This window comes from Carassius carassius, chromosome 40 (assembly GCF_963082965.1).
Source record: "Carassius carassius chromosome 40, fCarCar2.1, whole genome shotgun sequence".
Classification (NCBI taxonomy): Eukaryota; Metazoa; Chordata; class Actinopteri; order Cypriniformes; family Cyprinidae; genus Carassius; species Carassius carassius.
In genome coordinates this window covers 15,826,465-15,849,114 of record NC_081794.1, presented here as the reverse complement: position 1 = coordinate 15,849,114, position 22,650 = coordinate 15,826,465, and the positions used below count along the sequence as shown (strand labels likewise).

Genomic DNA, 22,650 nt, shown 5'->3' with positions numbered 1-22,650 from the left:
GCACCCTGGATCTAGCTTCAGGCTATTGGCAGGTGGAGTTGACTCCGAGGGCACGGCAGGCTGCTGCGTTCTGCAGCAGGAAGGGGCTATTCGAATGGAACGTGATGCCATTTGGGCTGTGCAACGCCCCAGCGACGTTCCAGCGCTTAATGGATCGGGTCCTGGCTGGACTACAATGGGAAATTTGCTTAGTCTATTTGGATGACATAATTGTTCTGGGGAGGGATGCCAAAGAAATGATTCAGCGCCTAGCACAGGTATTCGAAAGGTTGCGCCAGGCCAACCTCAAGTTGAAACCTGCTAAGTGCTGCCTCTTCCGCCGCCAGGTGATCTATCTGGGTCATGTAGTTTCAGAGGAAGGCATCGCCACTGATCCTCAGAAGGTGGAGAAGATTCGAGAATGGCCACAACCTACAAGTGTTAATGAAATCCGACAATTCGTTGGTTTAGCATCTTACTACCGGCGCTTTGTCAGAGATTTTGCCACCGTGGCCAAGCCCCTTCATGATCTGTTGCGAAAGAATGCCAGATTTCAATGGACCCCTGAAAGTAATCAAGCATTTGAAAAACTGAAGGAGCTACTCACCACCGCTCCTGTTCTGGGGTATCCTATGGATCATGGCGACCTCATTCTCGATACGGATGCCAGCAATTTTGGAATCGGAGCTGTGTTATCCCAACTCCAACATGGCGAGGAACGCGTACTAGCCTATGGCAGTCGAGGATTGACACTAACGGAGCGGAATTACTGCACCACACGGAGAGAGTTGTTGGCTGTAGTGGAGTTCTCAGCACATTTCCGTCAATATCTTTTGGGCAGACCTTTTGTTGTGCGGACAGATCATAGTAGTCTGCAGTGGCTGATAAACATGAAAGAACCAGAAGGACAGTTGGCTCGGTGGTTGGAAAAGCTTGGAGAGTATGATTTCAAGGTTGTGCATCGGCCTGGGCGCCAACATGAAAATGCAGATGTGCTATCCAGGAGACCATGTCGTTCAAATTGTGCCTGCAGCCTTAAAGAACCCTCTTCCAGTAACCCTCAGGTCTGTCATCAGGCAGTTCAGTGTGATTTTGACATTGGACCTGGAAATGCTAATCCCGAGTTCTGTCCAGTGGGGGTAGTGCAGCCTGTCATGACTGCAAATACTGCTCCATTCCTAGGGTGGACTGCTGAGGAACTTCGCTCCGCTCAGGCAACTGACAGTGATATTGCCCCAATCAAAAGGTGGATGGAGGAAGGTGGGGAACGGGCCCCCTGGGGTGATGTGTTGCCTTATGGACCGGCGACTAAAGCTTACTGGAGCCAGTGGAAGAGATTGTATCTAAAAGATGGCATCTTGGTAAGGCGTTTCTACCTGATGGAGGGCCCAGAGTTTTATCCTCAAATTATCTTGCCAAAAGTCTTTCGGAGGGATGTCATGCATCAGATGCACGATGGACCAGTGGGTGGACACTTCGGGGTGGAGCGGACGCTGTCCCGATTACAGTCACGGTATTACTGGTACCAGATGCGGGAGGATGTTACACTCTGGTGTCGCACGTGTGCCAGCTGTGCTGCGAAGGCTCGACCCACAAAGACCCCGCAAGCGCCAATGGGCACTGTTCGGGTGGGGGCTCCAATGGAGAGGATTGCTGTCGATTTGATGGGCCCCATGAATGAAACAGAACGATTCAACAGTTATATTCTTGTGGTGCAGGACTATTTCACTAAGTGGGTGGAAGCCTACCCCCTACCCAACGACCAGGCGGTCACTGTTGCGGAGGTTATAGTTACTGAATGGGTCTGTCGCTACGGAGCACCGGCGACACTGCATAGTGACCAAGGCTCCAACTTCGAATCTTGTGTTTTCCAAGCGATGTGTGAATTACTAGGAATTGAGAAGACTCGAACGACACCTTTCCGCCCCCAGTCGGATGGACAAGTGGAGCGATTTAACGCCACCCTCCAGAAAATACTGGCTACCACTTCAGAGGGGTGTCACTGGGACTGGGATCTCATGGTTCCCATGGCTGTGATGGCTTACCGAGCTACCAAGCATAGCTCCACTGGTTTCACCCCAAACATGATGCTATTCGGCCGGGAGTTGACGGAGCCTGCTGATCTAGTTGTAGGGCTGCCTTTTAGTGAAACCTCAGCTCCAACTCCCCCACAATATGTTGCTGAAATGAGAGAAAGGTTGGAGTTGGCACATCAAATTGCCAGAGAACAACTGGGTCGTTCCGTTGAACGTGCCAAAAAGCAATATGACAAGAATGTGGCGAGGACACATTATAAGGTCGGTGATGCTGTCTGGTACCTCATAAAAGGGACTAAAAGGGGGAAAAATAAGATCAGGAAGTTCCTACCTGCTTATGAGGGTCCTTACTTCGTTCTAGGACACTTGGATGATATGGTGTATCGAATCCAGAAAGGTCCAAAGACAAAAGTGAAGGTCGTTCATCACGATAAGCTCAAGCTGTATCATTCCCGACAACCCCTGGAAAATAGCTGGGTGTTTAAAAGTTTGGAAGCCTGGCAACCCCAGGAGGTTCCTACTCCCAGTCTTGGAGCTAACTTTAGTGACCTTGACCTTGGCCTCACTCACCTCTTTGCAGAGGAAACTGTAAATGACAGCGGCATGGAGCAGGTGCCTGTACTTGATGTGCCAATGGCTAAACAGGAGGATAGAAATGTGCAGTGTGGAGAAGGTAGCACGGTGCAACCAAGTCAACCATGGACTGTTAACGGCCAAATCGGGGGTAGGCCGCAACGAGTTAAGAGACCACCAAAGTGGTTTGGTGACTGGACAAACTGATGCTTGAGGAAAAGAGACTTTGACAAGCATACCAACTGTTCTACTGTTAAAAGAGAATTAATGTTGCATTAATGTTTTTTTTATTTTCTATGTTGACCCTGTGGATGTTATTTGTTGTGCCTATGGGTGAGTTCATCAACAACAAAGTATTATTATTATTAACATTTTTGTGTGCAAACGCTCAGCTGCTATTCCCTCCTTCAAAAAGGGACTGTGTGCAATTAACTTTTATGCCATCCTTTTTCCCATCCAAGCACCGTGCTACCCTCTGCCTTATGGACTGTTTACCCTGTTACGTGGGGCTGGATTACGGAGGCTAGTATCTCTATTGAGTGGAGTTCGCTAACATGGACTGTGCTCCATCAAGTGGAGTTGCCTCAGAGAAAAAAAAAAAAGAAACAGGAGGCAGTATGTTGGATGAATTTCTTTCTGTTATTTTCACTGTGAAATGTTGATACATTTTATGTTGTTATGCAAGGGCTGCTGGATTGGTATTGTAGTTAATTACCATCCAGAGTGGGGGTAGTGTTGTGGGACAAAGGGGAAATAGGGAGCTGTTCCTTTAATGTCGTAAGGACGTAAATTGTAGTATGAGCGGAAGGTAATTATGGGTAGGGTAGTCCGGAACACGCATGCTCGTGTGTACAGCATTGAATCGAGCGGAGATGTATGTTTCCTTGTTTTCTGTTGTTTTCATTAGAGATGCGCTGAGTATTTGTGTTCACTGCAACATTGTGGGTCATGTGGATGCATGCCAGAGAGACCAATAAAGCAGCATACTCAGAACACTTGGTATAACTCATCATTTGCACGGATTTGAGTAACTGGTAAACTGTTACGCACACACTTACGGCTGCCGAGACGGAGAGCGCCGAAGTGAAAAAGATAACACAGGGACCAATTCTCACTATTAATAGTTGCTTATTATTGTGCCTATTGTTAACATATTGGCGGTTTTACAAAGCACATATTCTGCATGACCATATTCTAAGCAGCAAATTAGGAGTTTGAGGCAAAAGTCGTAGTTAATGGTTTGTTAATTGCGGGAATTGGACCTTAAGATAAAGTGCAATCATATGCTATACACTAAACCAAATCCGGCATTAACCATTAAACCTATTTGTATTATTTTATTTGTTTATAAATAATTTATGAGTTTTTGTCAGATTTACCTAATTTCTGTGGATAACTCTGACCCCCATACTATTTTACAACCATGTAAACACCCAAACAGACACACATAATCAGACAATATACTTAATTAAACAGGTTCTACTGCATGCAGCACACAGTTTTATTTATAGATAAGCCAGCATCTGTAAATGAGCAGTAAAAAGCAGTTGCATCCTGCCTATTTGATAGAGATATTCAATGATAGTTGAGTGAATCTCAGCTGATCATAATCCAATGTGATAGATGGGACTAAACAATAATTTGTTCCCAAATCCAATAAAAATGTCAGAGAATGGGGGAAATATATATTTGTCATTTCACAGCATCCATGGTTTCAATACACCATTGTTGAGTTATTAGTGCTAAATTATGAATAGAAAGCTTCTGCGGCTAAATGTCCCTGATGAGCGCTACTAAAAGAGGAACTAAATAAAGTCTGTCATTTATTAATTCTGCTGAATCCTTCTGGATCTGTGGAGTTGTTATATAATGTCAGTGGAGGCTCAGTTGCAGTTGGAAACAGTTTGAAATAGCCTTGAGCACACAAACACATTGTGCTCTGTCCTTGAGTGGGAAACAATTTAATTTTGTGTGTTAAATCAACTGACAGGATTTAACTGGGAAATATGTCCTTGGAGGTTTCATTGAAAAAATACTGAAACATTACTGAAATGACAACTAAATAATTAAAACATTCTAGATAAAATAATAGTCATATTATGACATAGCCTATCTGTAAATAAAAATTCTTCATTACTGTATTTAAAACATCCCTATTTAACACAGAAGATTACATCAATCAACATATTTTGAATTACAAAGCCATGAAAATGTCCACGCATACAAGTGTGCATACGTAAAGGCCTACAGAAACCATATCACTTGCCAAATGCACTTATAAATATATGAGGCTCATCATGTTTCAGATGTTGAACTCCAGCGCTGTCAGAGAGAGAGAAGAGGCAGAAGCTGCCTCGGAAAAAATACTAGGAATTTTTTGGTTTGGGAAATCACAGACTTTCTAAGAATTCGAATTAAATCATTTCAACATTTTCCCAAGATGAGGTATCAAGATTCAAGACTTTACTGTGGTGTGTGCGTGCGTGTGTGTGTGTGTGTGTGTGTGTGCGTGTGTGTGCGTGTGTGTGTGTGGATAGTGTGTATCTGTGTGTTTTACTAGGGGACTCAGGCAAACAAAAGGCAGCTGTATTAGGGTGTTTTCAGTAGGGTGTAGGTCACACATTTTAGCAGGAGGAGTAAACACACACACACAACATGTATATTTTAGAAGATCTTTAAATGGTTGGTATTTAATATGTTATATGTAATGCTTTATTAATATTGAGTTAGAGCATGTTTAGAACAGATGTCCCTTTCCAGTTACATTTCTTTTACAATTACTTAAATTTACATAAAACTATACACTAAGGGTATGTTTGTGTCCGTAGTGCTAAACATTAAAAATGTTTCTTTCTATTCGAACCTGCTGAGAACAACTGCATGTATATATCTATATTTTTATGCATATGCGTATTTTGTTTGAATAATTTATTTGAGCTCACATATCTGGAACGAGCATTGGGCGTGCTCAGTCCAGCCTTTATAGAGCAATGAAATCCCCACTGTGCAGAAAAGCATTGCCATGTTGTCATGGTGTGCATGAAACAAATACAGGCAGTTTTACGATAAGTGAATTCCCCCACGTGTCTCTGTCCTTCTCCAGACCTCCATACGAACGCTCCAAAACATCTCAGAATGAAGCAATATCATCTGGTTTGTTTGATGTTTTACATAACAAATGAGTTGAAGGTGGTGTGACAGCACACTGAGTGCTAGAAAGACACACTCTCAAACACACTTCCTGTAAAAAACAACCCCAGCCCACATAACCAGTGTTCCTAGAATGACTCCTATAAAAGAAAAAACAATGAGGCACTGTATTTGTAATTGCTGAAGTTGAAGAACTCACGTATGATTAAGAATGTAAGTGTAAATTTGAACAATTAAAGGCTTGGCAATTAAAGCAATTAATGTCCAGAAATACTGACATTCCTTACTTATCACATTTTTTGTGGATACACGTATTATAGAATTGTATTAAGCATTTTGGATGAATAAAAATAAATATCACAGTCTCACCACTGTCAGTGCTAATGGGGTGAAAGGTGGGAAGAATTTGAGGGACCGGCATTAAAGTCTTCTTTAATTAAGAAATAACTGTATGCAAATTCCTGTATTAATTCTGTAAATACTAATGCAGAAACTCAATTCTATTATAAAAAATATGCCCATTTTCAAGCAAACCTATAAGTATTTAACTAAACTCAATAGTAATAGTTAAAATTAAAAGTTAAGGACTAGTAAATTTATTTAAATTTTAAAAAAATACAGTACATGAATATTGTGAAATATCATTGCAGTTTAAAATGACTGTTTCCTATTTGAAAACACTGTAAAATGTGATTTATTTCCATGACGGAGAAGCTGAATTTTTAGCAGCAATCTCAAGTTTTCAGTTTGCATAACATGATCCTTCAGAAATCAATCCAATATGCTGTTTTGGTGCACAAGAAACAAAAGGTACAAAAGCTGTCACTGGGGTGGTACCTTTTTCAAAAGCTACATTTTTGTATCTTTTTAACCCCTAAAAGGTGCATATTAGTACCTAAGAGGTTCATATTAGTGCTTAAAATGACCTTTTGAAGGGGTAGTGCCATTTTGTAGTGTACTGTTATCAATGTTAAAAACAGTGGTGCTGATTAATATTTTTGTAAAACAGAAATCCTTTGTAACAACAAAATCTCTTTACTCTCACGTTTGACCAATTTAAAGCATCCTTGTAGAATAAAACAGTTGTGTATATCCATGCATATCGTAAGAAATATGTTATCTTCACTCTCACCCCTAGCTCAGTGTGTGTGATAAAACACATAAAAAAAGCATGACACATTGATTATTCAGATAACACAATCTTTTTCTAAATACACACCCAATTACAAAATAAGGGTGAACTGCACATGACAGTGTATTCTGTTTTACAAAACTAGCCTTAACAACTGTATTAAATCCATAATTATTAGTGCATAGCTTAAAACGTGACAGTTATTTAAAACATTAAGAGTTAAGGGTGGAGTTAAGAGTTTTTTTAACAAAAAAATAAAATAAGAGCAGCAACTGCAGTTTGACTAATGGCGTGCAGTAACCGCAGTGACTGATGCTGTGAGGTAAGAATAAACGTGCTAAACTCTATTAAGATCATCACATTGTCTCAACCCTGAGGTCACCTAGCAACCCCTGACTGTATTCACAACATCATCAGGCTGAAAACAGCTGGTGCTGGGAGAAATGATCTTGCTTATGCATAAGCAGACACACATACACAGACAGACAAAACAAGAATCCAGAGAGACCCATGTGTTTGGCTTAATTGGAGCTATTCTTGATGAAATCAGATCGCAAACAGATGAAACATCGTCACCTTAATAAACTTCCTCTCTGCTCTATGATTGTGGCAGACTGCTGTCCCAAACAATATGCACCCCACCCTCCCCTTTCATGGAGAATGATTGAGTTTGTTAATGTTAATACAGTGCCACGCTGCACAACAGAATACCTCGATGTTTTCATCACATTTGTTTTGTGTTCAGGTTCTAGAAGTTGTACATTCAAAGTGCCTTTCAAGATTCCCTAAGGGTATGAGCCATTATATACCTGTCTGAAAACTGCCACACAAGAATAGTATATAGATGGAGTGAGTGGGTGGTGACTGACGTGTTACCTTTGCAGACAAAGCACTTGATGTGGAAGTGTTTGTTCTGCACCCGGAGCACCTCGCCTTTGCAGGGCTTGCCACAGTTTTGACACGGGATGGAGCCGCTCTGCCGCTGTCCCTTCTGCTGCTCCAGGGGACTGTGAACAGCCTGCTGGTGAAACACTGTGGAGACACAGCGAGGAAAAAAGTTTGACCGAAAAGTGTCTATGACAGGTGACAGGTGTAGAAACGTTTAGGAATTAGTTAACAACCGATACTGATCTAACCTAGTATGCTAGTATGCTATTGCAAATTCAGACAATGAATAGTCAATAATGAAAATCTATAATTATTTTGAATACATAAAATATATAATTATTTCATTATTATTCTTTAAAATATGTCTATTCATTATTTTTTATTAGTTTAAATTAGGACTGCTAAACGATTAATCGCCATTAATTGCATCCAAAAAAAAAAATTGTTTACATAATATGCATGTGTACTGTGAATATTTATTATCTATATAAATACACATACATACAGTATATATTTTGAAAATATTAACATATATATATATATATATATATATATATATATATATATATATATATATATATATATATATATACACACACACACACACATTTATATATTCTTATGTAAACATAACAATTTTCTTAAATATATACAGGCATGTGTGTGTATTTATTTATATATATATATATATATATATATATATATATACACACACAAAGTATACACATTACACACATATATTATGTAAACAAAAACTTATTTTGGATGTGATTTTGTTAGGTGTAACAATAATGTAGCATGTTTGAAAAGTAAATCCTGAAGTTGTCTACATCTCATTGTCGTGAATTTTTTGACATCAGAGAATATAATCAAAACCAGCAGTTTACTTAAAAAAAAAATAATAATAAATAAATAAATTCATTAGGAATCTTTAAACTGGGCAAGCATAGTTATTGGTAACTAAATCAAATAAAAATGTAATAAAATTAGGTGGGATGTTTTGAATTTATTTTTTTTTTTATTAGAAATGTAAGCTGAAAATAACTGAAACAAGTTAAAAGTACTAAAAAAGATAAATAGAAATATTAAAAAACTAATAAATGTGACAAAAAGCACATAATAGTAACTAAAACCTAAACTAATAAAAAAATAGAATTAAAATTGTTAAAATAAATGCTAAATTTAAGAATTTGAATGAATACTACAAAAGTTATATAATTGTACATTCTTGAAAATGTTTATTATCTATTTTATATATAAAATAATAACCTATAAATGTGCTACTTTTAAATGTAAATCCTTAAGTTGTCTATCTCATATCATTGTTGTGTCATTTGTAAAAGTTTGCATTTTTTTTTATCAACTAAAAGAGAATTGATTAATGTCATAGGAATGCATTCTTGTTTTTTCCTCCTCCAGATAATGAGCGTGGATCCATACTAAAATATTACATGACCTTGTACCCTCTCTCACACCATTGTTCACAGATAATCACCAGAACAGTGAAGATGAGTTTGCAGTAGACATGGATGACGTCAGGCCTCTGCTCTCCTTTGTACATTTTAAAGCTGCTGTTTGCGCCTGTCTGGCACCCAATATTCACACCTACTCCATTACAAAAGCATGTAAACTCAAACAAACACTTTATAATACAGTCCAACACACAACTAGAGAAAGACCTTCAACCTCTTTTTTTTTTTTTTTTTTCAAAGGGTGTGTAGCAAAACTGGTTCTGTTGGACGTCCCGTTCCATTCTGTAGTGGGATTTTCACAACAGGTGTTCACTTCGTGAACTCTATGGGATAAATGGCTACAGAGAAATGTGTTGTTTTTAAAGGCGCAAACCTGTATTGTCCCTCATTCCTCTAGAAGTTTGTAACAGCTGGTGGTTTCATCTCACTCACACAGAATTACTGAGCCTTTGACTCTAATTAGATAGAAGTGCTTTGGGAGGAAACTATAGAAATCACTGAATGTGTGTTTGTTTGTGTGTGTTTGACTGCATTTGTCATGATGTCATAATAGTGCTCACACAGTATGGGCAGTGTTGGGGAAAGTTACTTTTAAAAGTAATGCCTTACAATATTGCGTTACTCCCTAAAAAAGTAACTAAATACGTTACTTAGTTCCTTTTTATGGAAAGTAATGTGTTACATTACTTTTGCGTTACTTTCACGTTACTTTTTAAATATGAGCAGGGCTTGATTGTTTTTAATATAAGAAGTTCTATTTATAGCAAATGTAAAAGCCCTTTCACACCAAAAAGTGTAATGAATAAACCTCAGACTGAAGGAGAAGTAAATTCACGTCTGTACAGTAGAACACAGGAGAAGAAGGTTCAACACTCTTCAGCAATAAAAAAAAAAACAATGAAGCACAATTGTTAGTTTATCTAAAGTCATTTTTTAATTATTAGTATGGTTGAACTGGATCATTAAAGGTCAGCAGCAAAGACACTGTTAATAAAATGGGAATAGATACATTTGTGTTATTTAATATATTTAGTTATTGCAGGTTTGCGTCATATTTTGAGTTTGCATTTTACTGTTTTGATTAATTTTGATGAATACTAAATCTGTTTTGTTTTTTTGTGAGTTAGATGAATTAATGCACATTTACATTTATTCTAGAACTACAGTAACAAGTTTACAAAGCGCACACAACGCCTCCATACTTCCGATTTCTCCCAATATGGGAACAGGAGGCTTGTCAGTCAAAAAATGGGAATAACTCAGATATTTTCTTGTAAATTAAAAAGTAATGCGTTACTTTACTAGTTACTTGAAAAAGGTAATCTGATTACGTAACTCGCGTTACTTGTAATGCATTACCCCCAACACTGAGTATGGGACACTAACAAAAACATGTAAAATAGGACTCAAACACTGGAAATTGTTTGAATCATAGAAAGGAGTCAGACCAGTTGTTAGTTTGCCAAATCAATGCATTAAAACAATTTAGATGTTGGTTAACATAATCCAATATAGCCTGAACGGATTAAGCAATGTCAACAGAAAAGGAGCAAGTTATTACATTTTCATGAGTGAGATATTCTTTCGAAACTCTCTAAATAAATCATATGAAGTCCTCTGAACCGGAAAGGTTAGTTTAAGAATTAGTATTTGTCATTCAGATACAGGCTGATGAGAGAAAACAGAAACAGGCTGGCTAATGTCAATCCCTTTTACCTATACCATTAATCCACCGATAGGCTCAGCATCTCATTTAAACTTGACACAAATACACTCTGTGAACTTCCACTACATCAACTTGTTTTTTGATAGATCCTAAGAGAAATTATTGTGCTGTTGCATCGCAGAAACAGCAAGCTGGGAACGTTTTAAAGCACAAGCTTTTTCCTGTTTTCACAGATCAGGTAGAGTTGTTAAACAACAGTCGACATGTATGATAATCCATAAAAGTGCAATGAAAACTATGGATGACTCACTTTTAACATGTTGAGTGTATATGGTAACGCTTTATACCTTGAATGAATCTTTTGAGGTTACAGTCAAATGACAGAAGACAGATAGTAATTTCATAAACAGTTCTACAGGTTATTTTATTTCCATGAAGTATGCTTCCAATAAAGAAAATCAAGCTTTAAGTCCCATCAACCCTCATAAAAAGGTCAAGGCACTTAATGAATGCCTGGTACATTCCAACTACAATCACAAACAAAGAATGGGGACCGAAAGGACAAACTTTTCATTATAGACCAGATTGCAATTGTTTTGCATGTTGTCTACCATAAATTTAGATTCATCTACATTTTTAAAGGGGTTAAATGTTATGCCAAAAAACATCATAAACAGTCTAAAAGATTCCCTCATTACACTTTCATGCACTTTGTACCTCAGCATCTGAGACTCAAATGATGAAGACATCATCAACCTGAATTAATTTACGTTTAATATTCTTAATTCTTCTGCATAACAAAAAAAGTATGTACATATTGCCAAATACCTTCAGTGCAGAAGAAAGGACGAACTATTACTATAGCTTTCAAGTCACAATGTCTGTCAAAAGTACTATAAGGTTTATAAAAAGATTGTGCTTCCAGCCAGCACAAACCTTCCATAAACTAGCAAACCACATCATAAAAGAGAGAAAACAGTGATTGTATTTTATAAGCCTAACCACATCTCCTCTGATAAGAACTCATCGAGTCAGGGTGGATCATAATCAGGTTCTCAAGAAGTACAAAAACAATCCAGAGTTTTCCCAAATCTCTGATTCCTTTCAACCTGAGCCAAAGATCTGCAGTTAAAGTAATAAAGGCATGAAGCCATACTGCAGTAGTAAGATCCCTATCATCCGCTCTCTTCATACACTCATCTGCATGCTTCAGATGTTCTCATCATATATCATCAAAACCTTTGTAAGCACGACCAACTAAAGATCAGCATAAGGGAGGAGTTTGTTACAAATGTCGTTAAACACACACACACAAACCTTACTTTTCACCAACTTGCTCGTTCATATATACAGCCAGAGTCATCCATCTTTAAGCAGGTTCTCCATAAATAGAGCATCTAGTAGTCAACCCGTGGGGATTCCATCATGCCCTTCTACATTCTGCTTGAGGTCCATGCGCATCGCTGACATGACTGTGTATTTGAAAGGCTCAGATTTCCACCGCAGGATATTCAACTAGCCAAAAATCACTCGTCATTTGCCTTATTTTGCAAATGCAATTGTGGGTTTTGGGGTATGATTGAATAACAGAAAGCATTTGAAAACTAGAGCATTCATCCTATTACTCTTGTGAAACAGCATAATTTTTTACTCTTTATTACTCTTGTGAAACAGCATAATTTCTACAATATACATCTTTTTTATATTTTATTCTTCTACAATATACATCTTTTTTATATTTTATTCTTATATTTTTATTATTTACTTTTATTTCATTCTTACATAGCTATATTTATGTATATTTTCATCTATGTTGTTTTTCTTTAATAATTGCACTGTCCATGGAGCGAACCTGACTCACATTTCCCTGCTGGTTATGTATGCTATATATAATTTAGTATGTGACGAATAAATAAAAATCTTGAATCTAAATCTTGAATCTTAATTCAAAACTGCAGCTTACTTCTATAGTTATGAGTTATATAAGAGCCCCATTCCTCAAATATCACACTGTGCATGTCGAGGCTGTTTGATGTTCCCTATAAGCAACGAGAGGAGGTTTATATTTTCATCTCCTGCATTCACCATCTCTTCATTCACCTCAACTGAAGTGTATAAGTTCATGAAACATATGAAGTCACGTCCTGACCTCAAAGTGACCTAATGGTCACAGTCACATTTTGATGATTCTTCTGTATTAAATGTCACTCATCAGGTTATCAGCTGTGCAGGGTGAAACAGCCAATGAGAAGTTTCAAGAGACTTGAAAAAAAACAAGTAGATACTGTGCACTGGTGAGGAAAATCCTGCTAAATTAAAAGATTTTGGTGGTAAAGTCACAGAAAATACTCCAATAGATGCTTACATCTCTATAAGAAACTTAAAGGACAAATTTGTCCACAAGGCTCGCAGCTGTGTGTCTGAGGATGATCCCGTACATGGAAGGATGATTAAAGGATTTTCAAGCAAATTACACGCTCATGAGCATAGAGTGCCCATTTTGAGGCAACTAGAGGTAACTCCATTTCAGCAGCTTTCTGCCTGGAAGGACAACAACGGGAACCACAGTAATGGATTTAAAGCACTTAAGCCAAGTCTCATTCATTGTGGTAGTGAAAAAGCCAGATAAACATCCAAGACTCAATGCCACAGATTATATTTGTGCACTTATGTTCATTGATATACCAATTTCGTACTCAAATGAAACAGAAAGACACGATTACGTTTGCAGAGAAAGAATCAGATTGTAGAAATCCAGTTCAAATATGCAAAGACAGCAACTACCTTTTATGTTTAATTTCTTAATATTTCTTTTAGAGCGGTTTTCCTGCATTAGAGAAGAGGCAGAGCACAGAAAGAGAGTTTGTTTACTGTCACCAAGGTCAGCACTAAGGTATTTCTGCTGAGACTCTTCCAACAGTTATATCATGACTTGGATGTGTTTGCCCTTGTGAAAGTGTGACAGTAAGGCCATCCAAGCAATTTAGAGCATTGCTTGTGATCTCAAAGTGTTGGGTGCCAATACTGCCTGATTACTGATGATCTGTTTGCTGTCAGAACGATATTTCAGACCGCTGATGAAAAAGTCACACTACTAGTTTAGAACTGTTGTCGCTTGTAAGCAGTGCTTGATCTGTGCATATTTCTCACCTGATTCAGACGAGACAACTTTTTTAGTGCAAAAAGCAATTCTTTGGATAAAAGGAGGCAAGGGTTTAATGTTAAAACCAACTTATTGATAGATTTGTTTATTACAAACACTTTTTGCTCCAGTCAATCAATGGAATATTGTGATGTTTTTCTCAGCTGTTTGGACTCTCATTCTGACGGCACCCATTCATTAAAGAAAATCCATTGGTGAGCAAGAGATGTAATGCTAAAATTTCTGCAAACACATTCAAATGATAACATATTCATTGATATCTTGGATGAGTACATTGTCAGCAGATTTTCAATTTGTTGTGAACTATTATTTTAAGAAAAAAAAAGATTCCTTTTCTCAGTTTCAAAATCAGCACTGTCACTGGACAATACACAATTTCTGTTTTCAAAGTGTTTTGAATATTTAAAAACAGCAAAACCTTGGTTTTTATCCTCACAGTACTCACAAAATAACTGCATGTCAGCATCTCTTCCCCCTCCCCTTCATGTTTTAACTGTCTTCTACCATACACACACACACACACACACACAAACAAAACATCTCTAGACTGCTATCCAATAAGGACAGATTGCATCTGAGATCCTGGAGTGCAACAGTATGTCCTTCTGCCAAAACCATGCATATTCTCTATGTGGATTGTTATTGTTTTAATAGACAACCATCATAATAATGTTTTGCAGAGCCTCAATCTAACAAAAATACTACTCACACTGTATTTGCAGTGCATGCCATTGCTTGCTAAAATGCATCATGAATCAAAATGCCATCATCTTTAAAGCTCAAAATCCAGTGATTTTAAACAGGCTAAATGTCATAACATTACAATATATTATCAAGCCACGACATTACTAAAATGAAATCAACATGTAAATGACAGGATCCAATTTACAAAGCGGTAGATCCGCAACCTGAAATAAATAATAATAATAATGAAAAAGACAGACAGAGCGTCAAAGCGCAGCATTACCTTTTTCTTCAGGCATCGTCTCCCGTAATCACGTCTATTCTGTAAATAAGAGAATGAGCCTGCGGTTTAAAATAGATATATATCCGACAGTATTTCAGTGGAGCACAGCGGTCTGGTACATGTTAATGCTGACTGAGCTCCTCTCGCGAGCGACGAAGAAATGCGCTTCCACAGCGCGTGTCACAGCGATACAACAGGAATGAACGCAGGTCATATGATTCCCGCTTCATGCACGAGCTATTGCTGCAGCAATCCATTATAAATAGAAGCTTCTCGATCAAAAACATGACACCCCTTCCCAAATATCTGAGGGCGTTAACCGTGTTTTCTCTGTGTGAGGTACGCAGCTTGACTATCATTAAGCCCAGTTGGGGGGGAAAACAATATATATATATATATATATCAACCTGTTATTAACGTGAGATACATTTAGCTACAGGTTTCCGCGTTTTAGGCAATAAACCTAAGGCTATGTCAGGTCTATAGGACACTGGAATGTCATCAATATCTTTTCCAAATGCTGGTAGTCTCACATATTATTCAAATTTAGCCTACAATTAAATGAAATTAGAACAGCCCTGTATCTTAGAATATATAGGATGTCTCCTCAAATTATTATTAGGCATATTATTATTATTTAATCTTAAAGAGACATCCAAAAATATATATATTGTTCAACTTTTCTAACACTTAACTTACTAATAATAAAGAAAATATGAAAAATATTAATGTTAATGTTTAATGTAAAAATGATACACTGAAGGATATAGCTAAACCAAATGGAAACTATTTTTACTATGTAGCATGTCCCGAATAAACATGAAACAGGGAAAAAAAACCAGAGTGACCAATGCATCTGTTGCTATCCCATAATTCCACACTCAGCCCTATCTGACTCTAACCCTTTATTTTATAACTACAAGGCTTTGCACATGAGATCATGCCTTATATTGACTTGTTTGTGTTTCCCTTGTCATTTTGAATCCACCTTTCCTTGGAAAAGGACTGCATTGTGATGGATTGGATGCCTGTAACAACAGTTCAAGCTGAGATTTTATCATCAGTGCTCTATTAGCAAGACCACACTTGAATGCAGTCGCTCTAATGAAAGTTCCAAAATATAAACAGAGTCGTGGCAGGCATTTATGAACCGCAGAACTTTTCACACACCCGCTCCATTTAATTAATGCATTCGTGAGGTAAGAGGGGCTCAAATCTTTTCCAGTTCTGAAGACTCCTCACTCCAGCTCCGTACACCGTTCACTCTTTGATGTCTAATCACGGAGCATGATTCAATGTCATACTGCTATCTCGCTCTCTCACATGTCCTCTATAAGTCCTGAATAATGATCAGGCTTGTGAACGGGCAGCTAGCACCTGTCAGGGGCTCCAAACAAATAATTGATTATAATAATTGTCATTAGCATTTGGCTTCAGTTTGTCAGCACCAATAAAAATGATTGTTTAGACACTGCTGAAAGTCTGTGCTGGCAATCCATGGAAAAAATAATGAAAGAGGCATTGTTCTAAAGTGAGAGATGGCAAAACAGAAAAAAGGAGCAATAGAGTGAGCAAGCCAAGCTCGGCCTTCAGAGAAAACACATTACATAATTCCCTTTGTATGATTTGCAAAGATAGAGAACATGTGCCTGACTAATCTGTGCTCATTGTCTGTCCGTCGAGATGATTTATTTTAAAAGTTTGACACCCTGTGGGCGTTTTCTTCTCTGGATGCAGTCATCATCTTAAACATATTTGCTTACAAAAATTATAGGATATTTTCAAGCTATTTATCATCAGGACAGCGTGATCAATAGACACAGTAAGATAGCCAGAAGCAGATAAGTTGGCAAACACCAAAACCAAATCTACAAAAGATAAGTGTTGCACATAAGTGACCTCTTCTGGATATAGTCAGGTAAACAATCTTTTTAGAAGCATTTTTATTAATAAAAAATAAAACAAATCATGTAAAATTGTGTGTGTATGCACACTTCATGTGTGTAAGAGAGTGTATACAAGCAGTGTTTGAACTGAATATTGTGAACTCATCAGGATCCAAAAAAAAGGTACACGAACACTGCCAGTGTCAAAATAGCTCAACTTCACTTTCTACACTTTGATCTACATTTAAAAGTCCTTCAACACTTTTACTTTAACTTCATCCAATATCCTCTTTGCCTGAGCTAATGGAGAGAGTAATTGGGGCCACAGAAGGAGAGAGATAATAGAGAGAAACAGGGATGGGGATGTACTCTGCTTGCTCCAACTCAGACACCAGTAAGATTCAAGTCATGAATAATTTACAGAGGTCCTTTACCCTCTCCACGTAACCTGAGACTCTAAAGCACAGCAGCGGTGCTCAGGTGTCAAATCTCAGCAACACATGCAGCTGAGGGTGAGAACTACTGTATATTAGATCATGGAGATTCATGGAAAACCATGAAGACAACTTTAAATAAACCATTTAAAGATTTTACCAGAAATGTAAAGAATATACAGTTTCAGTCTTTCTACTTGGAATCAATGCCATGTTTAATTCAATGTATTACTTGCTTTATTTGGGGTAATTATCTTAATCATTCTACACTTTTTAGTTTGTCAAGAGAAGGTGAGCAACATTTTATGAAGTGAAAGCTAAGCCACGAATGAATCAAACATCAGGAAACAAAGCAAAACATAAGAGAACAAAAATATTGGAGTCATTTTCTTTATTTACAGCTAAATCTGACATCAATTCAAGCTCAAACTGATTAATTAGCTGAATTTATTACACAAATAATACCCGTGTCATTAACACCAGTTCTTTGTGGTTTGAAAAACAAATTTGTGAAGTTACTGCAGCTTTGCGAGCAGTTATTTCTTCAAAAATGCATTGCACTATTTTAGCAAAAACAGCGAGTTGTATGGAAAACGCATCCCTGCCTGACACAGCAGCAACACCGTATATGGCAGGTCTAACTGTTTGCGTAACTAATGGCTGACAGTTTAGTGTTCTGAAACCTGTCTGGAAACAGTCATTATTTCAGCAAAAATGTATAAGTTTATTCAAAAAATACTTGAAAAAAACATTGAGTTCTGGTTTCAAAGATGGTTGAAATTTCACTACAATTTTCCTTCAATTTTTAACCAAAACATTAAAAAAATCAAATTTTTCTGTTCTATCTGCTGATTTATAGCTATGAAGTTGAGAACACTGACCACCAGTAAATTCAGACCTGATCTATCAGTTTAGCGCAAGGACGCTACATTCTGGATTTGACCCCATAACCTCAGCACTCTTCTTGTTACCGTGGTGGGATGAGAGGGGTGATGGGTAGAGAATCATCACACTCTGCTCTAACATTCCATTCCATGCCAAAGATACACCAACAATATACACAAACACCAAGCTCAGAAATTATCAAGGACTTTGGGCAAAAAAAGCCACCAAAATTCCCCCCAAATGTATAAGTGAGTGAAAGTGACATACAGCCAAGTATGGTGACCTATACTCAGAATTTGTGCTCTCCATTCAACCCATCCAAAGCGCACACACACACCCGGAGCAGTGGGCAGCCATTTATGCTGCGGCACCCAGGGAGCAGTTGGGTGCCTTGCTCAAGGGCACTCAGTCATGGTATTGTCAGCCCGAGACTCGAACCCACAACCTTAGGGTTAGGAGTCAAACTCTCTAACCTCTAGGCCACAACTTTCCCCGACTTTTTGTAAGATACGTTGTCAAAAAAAAAAAACACACAATTGAACTAAATATAATGATGGTCCCAATTAAAGTGAAATGTGGAAGTGTCACATTACACTTAGATCTGCTCTTGTAAAATCATAGATTTCTTTTACTAATTTTCTATTTGAGCATTAAAGCCAAATCATACACATTTCAGAGAAATTCAGTTTATTGTTTTATATATAAATCTTTCCCAGTTAAATTAACAAATGAAGAAAAACGTTTTTTTTCATGCTACTAAGAAAAAAAATCTAATGGTTCTCAACTGGTTTTGTCTGTGCAGCATAATTATTAATTTTATGTAACTAATTATATGCGCACCACCTTTGAGCAGCAATATCAGATCAGATGTAGCTTCTGTTTAACCTTTGCAAGAGTAAAAATTCCTGTAAGTGTTGATGTTCAATAATTTTACTGAAAACCATCTATTGTATTCTGATTCACTGAAATAAATTACATTTAAGTATTTGACAGACAATACAGACACATTTAATATTACAATCCTAAAAAATGACTTTTTTTAAGGTCCTTGAAAATCAATTCTGGGGCAATTGCCATCTAATGGAAAAGGTAATATCGGAGCCTGACACACAAACGAATTAGAACGTAGTTTTTAATAAGCAAATAAGAACCACAGAGCCAATTCAAGAACACTACAGCACAAAGCAGCTCAACAAGATGTTCTTTGCTGAACCAAAGGAGCTGCCTTGAATTCTGGGATAAAAGACATGTTTGATCAGACCAAAAACAAAGACAGTTTGAAGATATATTTAGATATATTCAAAGTGTATTAAGGAAAGTTTATACATGAATGCAAACTGCTTGCAAAATGGTTAACACCGTTTCTATCTCATAAGCTGGCAACAAAATTTGGTCAAACCAGATGAGCCTCCATCTGGGGTGACATGGAAACTGTTCACTGACTCAGCAGTACTAGATTCAGCAGAGCTACATTCCAATAAAATAATGAAACCGTTCAAAAAGAAAAAGCATCATTTGAATTTTATTACTGTTGTGCAGAGGCATGGTACAATCATAAAAACATGTGACCGAGCAAAAAATTATTTTGAGCATTTGAAAAAGTTATCAAGGCAGAATATCCACACACACAGTCACAAGTAAAGCAGCAGGTCATCTCTGGACAGCTTGCCTTTAGGGTTTGATGGGTAAGCAGAACCCTATTTTGCATAAGTGTGTAAATAACTGGTCATATTAACAAAATGACTTTTGCCTTGGAGTAAAAACAGACCGCTCAAACAGACACCAATATCAAATATCAAGTCATTAGCGCGTATATTACGCATTATGCCCATGATAGTTACAGAAAAAAAAAAAACAACCTCAAGGCTTACATTTGCTCCCAACCACTCAAATTTGTAAATAACCACACTACAAATTAAACATTTTTTCCTCAGTAATTTTGTAGAGTTTTACCTTGTTTTCCAGTGCAAAAAAAAAAAAAATTCTAAATCAAAATACATTTACTTCAGAAGCAAAATAAGAAACCATCAAATTTTCTGTGAATCTTGAATCGAAAAATCTACTTTTAGGTATTTTTTTATAAACATTTAAAAGGTTGATTTTCTTAATATATGAAGGTTTAGATATTTGTATTGGAAACCAAAATATCTGATATAATTTTTTGCAATGCATGCAACATTTAATACCATGACTTTATTAATTTAAGGATTTTGCCGAATTAAGACATTTACAAGGCCTCAATTTCTAGAGGGGCCTTTTTAAGAATCACAAAACATTTGTGGGATAATGCAATCTAAAAACATGAAATATTAAGCAAGCATATAGAGCAGACTCAAATTACCAACAGACCCTAGTCAGGTAAGACATCGTACTTTATTCAACCAATAAACAAGTCTGTGAGATAACATACTTATCTTTTCAAATGGCACACACGGTTTAAAGACAGAATAAATTTCTACTAAACCACAACTTTCAAAACTGTTTTATGGACCTTTTGTCTACTAGATGTCTTTTCATAAACTAGTTTCTTCATTTAAAAAACACTGACCATGCTGCACTTCAAATCACAGCCTTGATTTCACTCCTGTCAAGAGTTAGACATGGCACTACTCTAAAGGTCTATTTGACCATGTGATGAGGAGTGGGGGGGGGGGGGGGGTGCCGTATGTGTATCAAATACACCAATACTGTTCTTGAAATGTCCCTCCAAAACATACCTGCTGATGATGAAATGGCATTCTCCCAGCATGCATCCAACCAAGGCTCAATTACCAAAACCAGCAGGGTTCATGCAGAAGGGGAGGGTGCATATTTCAAACACTTTTTCATGTGTGATATCCAATTTGTGTAGGTCAGAACAGCACCTTAAATGGTTGAAAACAGCATCCACGCTATTCTTCAACATTTCGTGAAAAATGAGCCTTCTGATTTTGTCCCTACCCCAGCTACTGTTTGATGATTAAGCTGGAGGCCATTCCCAGTCATAGTCAGTACCAATAAAACCAGGTCAAGAAAAAATGTCACAGGCCCACTCTAGAATTCAGGGCTAATTGCTAGTGACCGTTTCTCAGGGACTTACTGGAGCAGGTACTGTGATAGAACCAGCTATTTCTCTATTTGCTTCCAACAGCTGTAAAAATTTACATTCAGCCTGCTCGATTTCTGCAAAGAGCCAAAATCCACAATCTTTTTAATTGTAACCAAATACTTTCTAAAAGAAAGTCTTATACAATAATACGGCAGTTCTCATCTGTTGAGTCAAACTAACCATACAATAATACGGCAGTTCTCATCTGTTGAGTCAAACTAACCATACAATCAACATCAAAATAAAGACTCATCAACTTTCAAAAAAGGTGAAATTGACCCATTTTGTTTTAGATGTCAAAGGGCTTACATCCAAATCAAACTCAGTATTTTGTTCCAATTTATGTCATTAATGCCAAATTTAATGGCATTTATAATGTACATCTTGACACAAACTGTTTAATGCTGCCCAGAGGTAGCATAAATGCATTATAAATATATAATAGTGATGGGTTGTTCTTGAACCATTCGTTCATTTTGAACAAATCTTTAAGGTGACTCAGAACGAACGAGTCGTCTCAGGGAGTGATTCGTTCAGTCCAAAATTAAAGCTGCAAGCAACGATGAAAGTGCCCTCGCACCTGGGCTCACCACCACCCGGTGGCTTTATGAAAACAGCTAACGGCGAGTAATACGCATTAAAAATGATAAATACAGGATGAATGTGTCATTTAGATGTGCCAAACTTCCTACTGCCAGCTGGTGGCATTATGACTGTAACTGAATGTTGGCATGTAGACTTATTAAATCTGTTAAACTTGGTGCAGATTGAACATGGTACGTCAGAGTTATTGTAAAACAAAATGTGCGGGTGACAGCAGATGTCACTATAATTGTAACTGAATATTAGCCTTTAGCGGTGTTCAGGCCAGGACGCTTATGCATACAATGCCCAATCGGCCTGTTTTATGAGTTACAACAACTTCCTGTTTAATGGCATTAATAGCATGCTTTAGCACTTCGTAAGTGTTGCTAGCATGTTTGAGCATATTTCTTGCATGTTTCGCACACAACAGCATATTTTTCTGGGTTGCTAACAGTACATCATGGTATTAAACATGACACTTCCTATTACCAGCCTGTGGCGCTCTGGCAATAACTGAATATGAGCATAGGTATGTGTGCAGGACAGAACTACTATCAAACGCATGAAGATTGTGCCAGATTGGACATTACTCGTAACAGAAACAGTAACGTTCCGTTTCATGGAGAAACATCAAAATTTGTCAGGCTGCCATGGACACGCTCTTAGACAAAAACCTCACTATTTAATATCACAAAGGCCTTAAAATGACCCTCACCAAATTTGAAGATGATACAATTAAAACTGTA

At 37.4% G+C, this 22,650-nt stretch overlaps 1 protein-coding gene across 12 annotated transcripts in view; it reads right to left on the bottom strand.

The window, feature by feature from the left end:
* Nucleotides 1–22,650, bottom strand: part of ablim2 (actin binding LIM protein family, member 2) — a 79,108-nt gene that overhangs the window by 54,792 nt on the left and 1,666 nt on the right. For 5 of the 12 annotated variants that reach the window (XM_059532192.1, XM_059532197.1, XM_059532199.1 and 2 more), the window contains exons 1-2: nt 15,027–15,280; nt 7,747–7,902 (exon numbers count right to left, since the gene is read on the bottom strand). In XM_059532192.1, the coding sequence (XP_059388175.1) occupies nt 7,747–7,902; nt 15,027–15,042 (172 nt within the window). In that variant the 5' untranslated portion in view covers nt 15,043–15,280. Of the gene's footprint in view, nt 1–7,746; nt 7,903–15,026; nt 15,281–22,650 lie in introns of those variants that run through there. The other 7 variants (XM_059532200.1, XM_059532201.1, XM_059532202.1 and 4 more) reach the window with 3 other exon arrangements.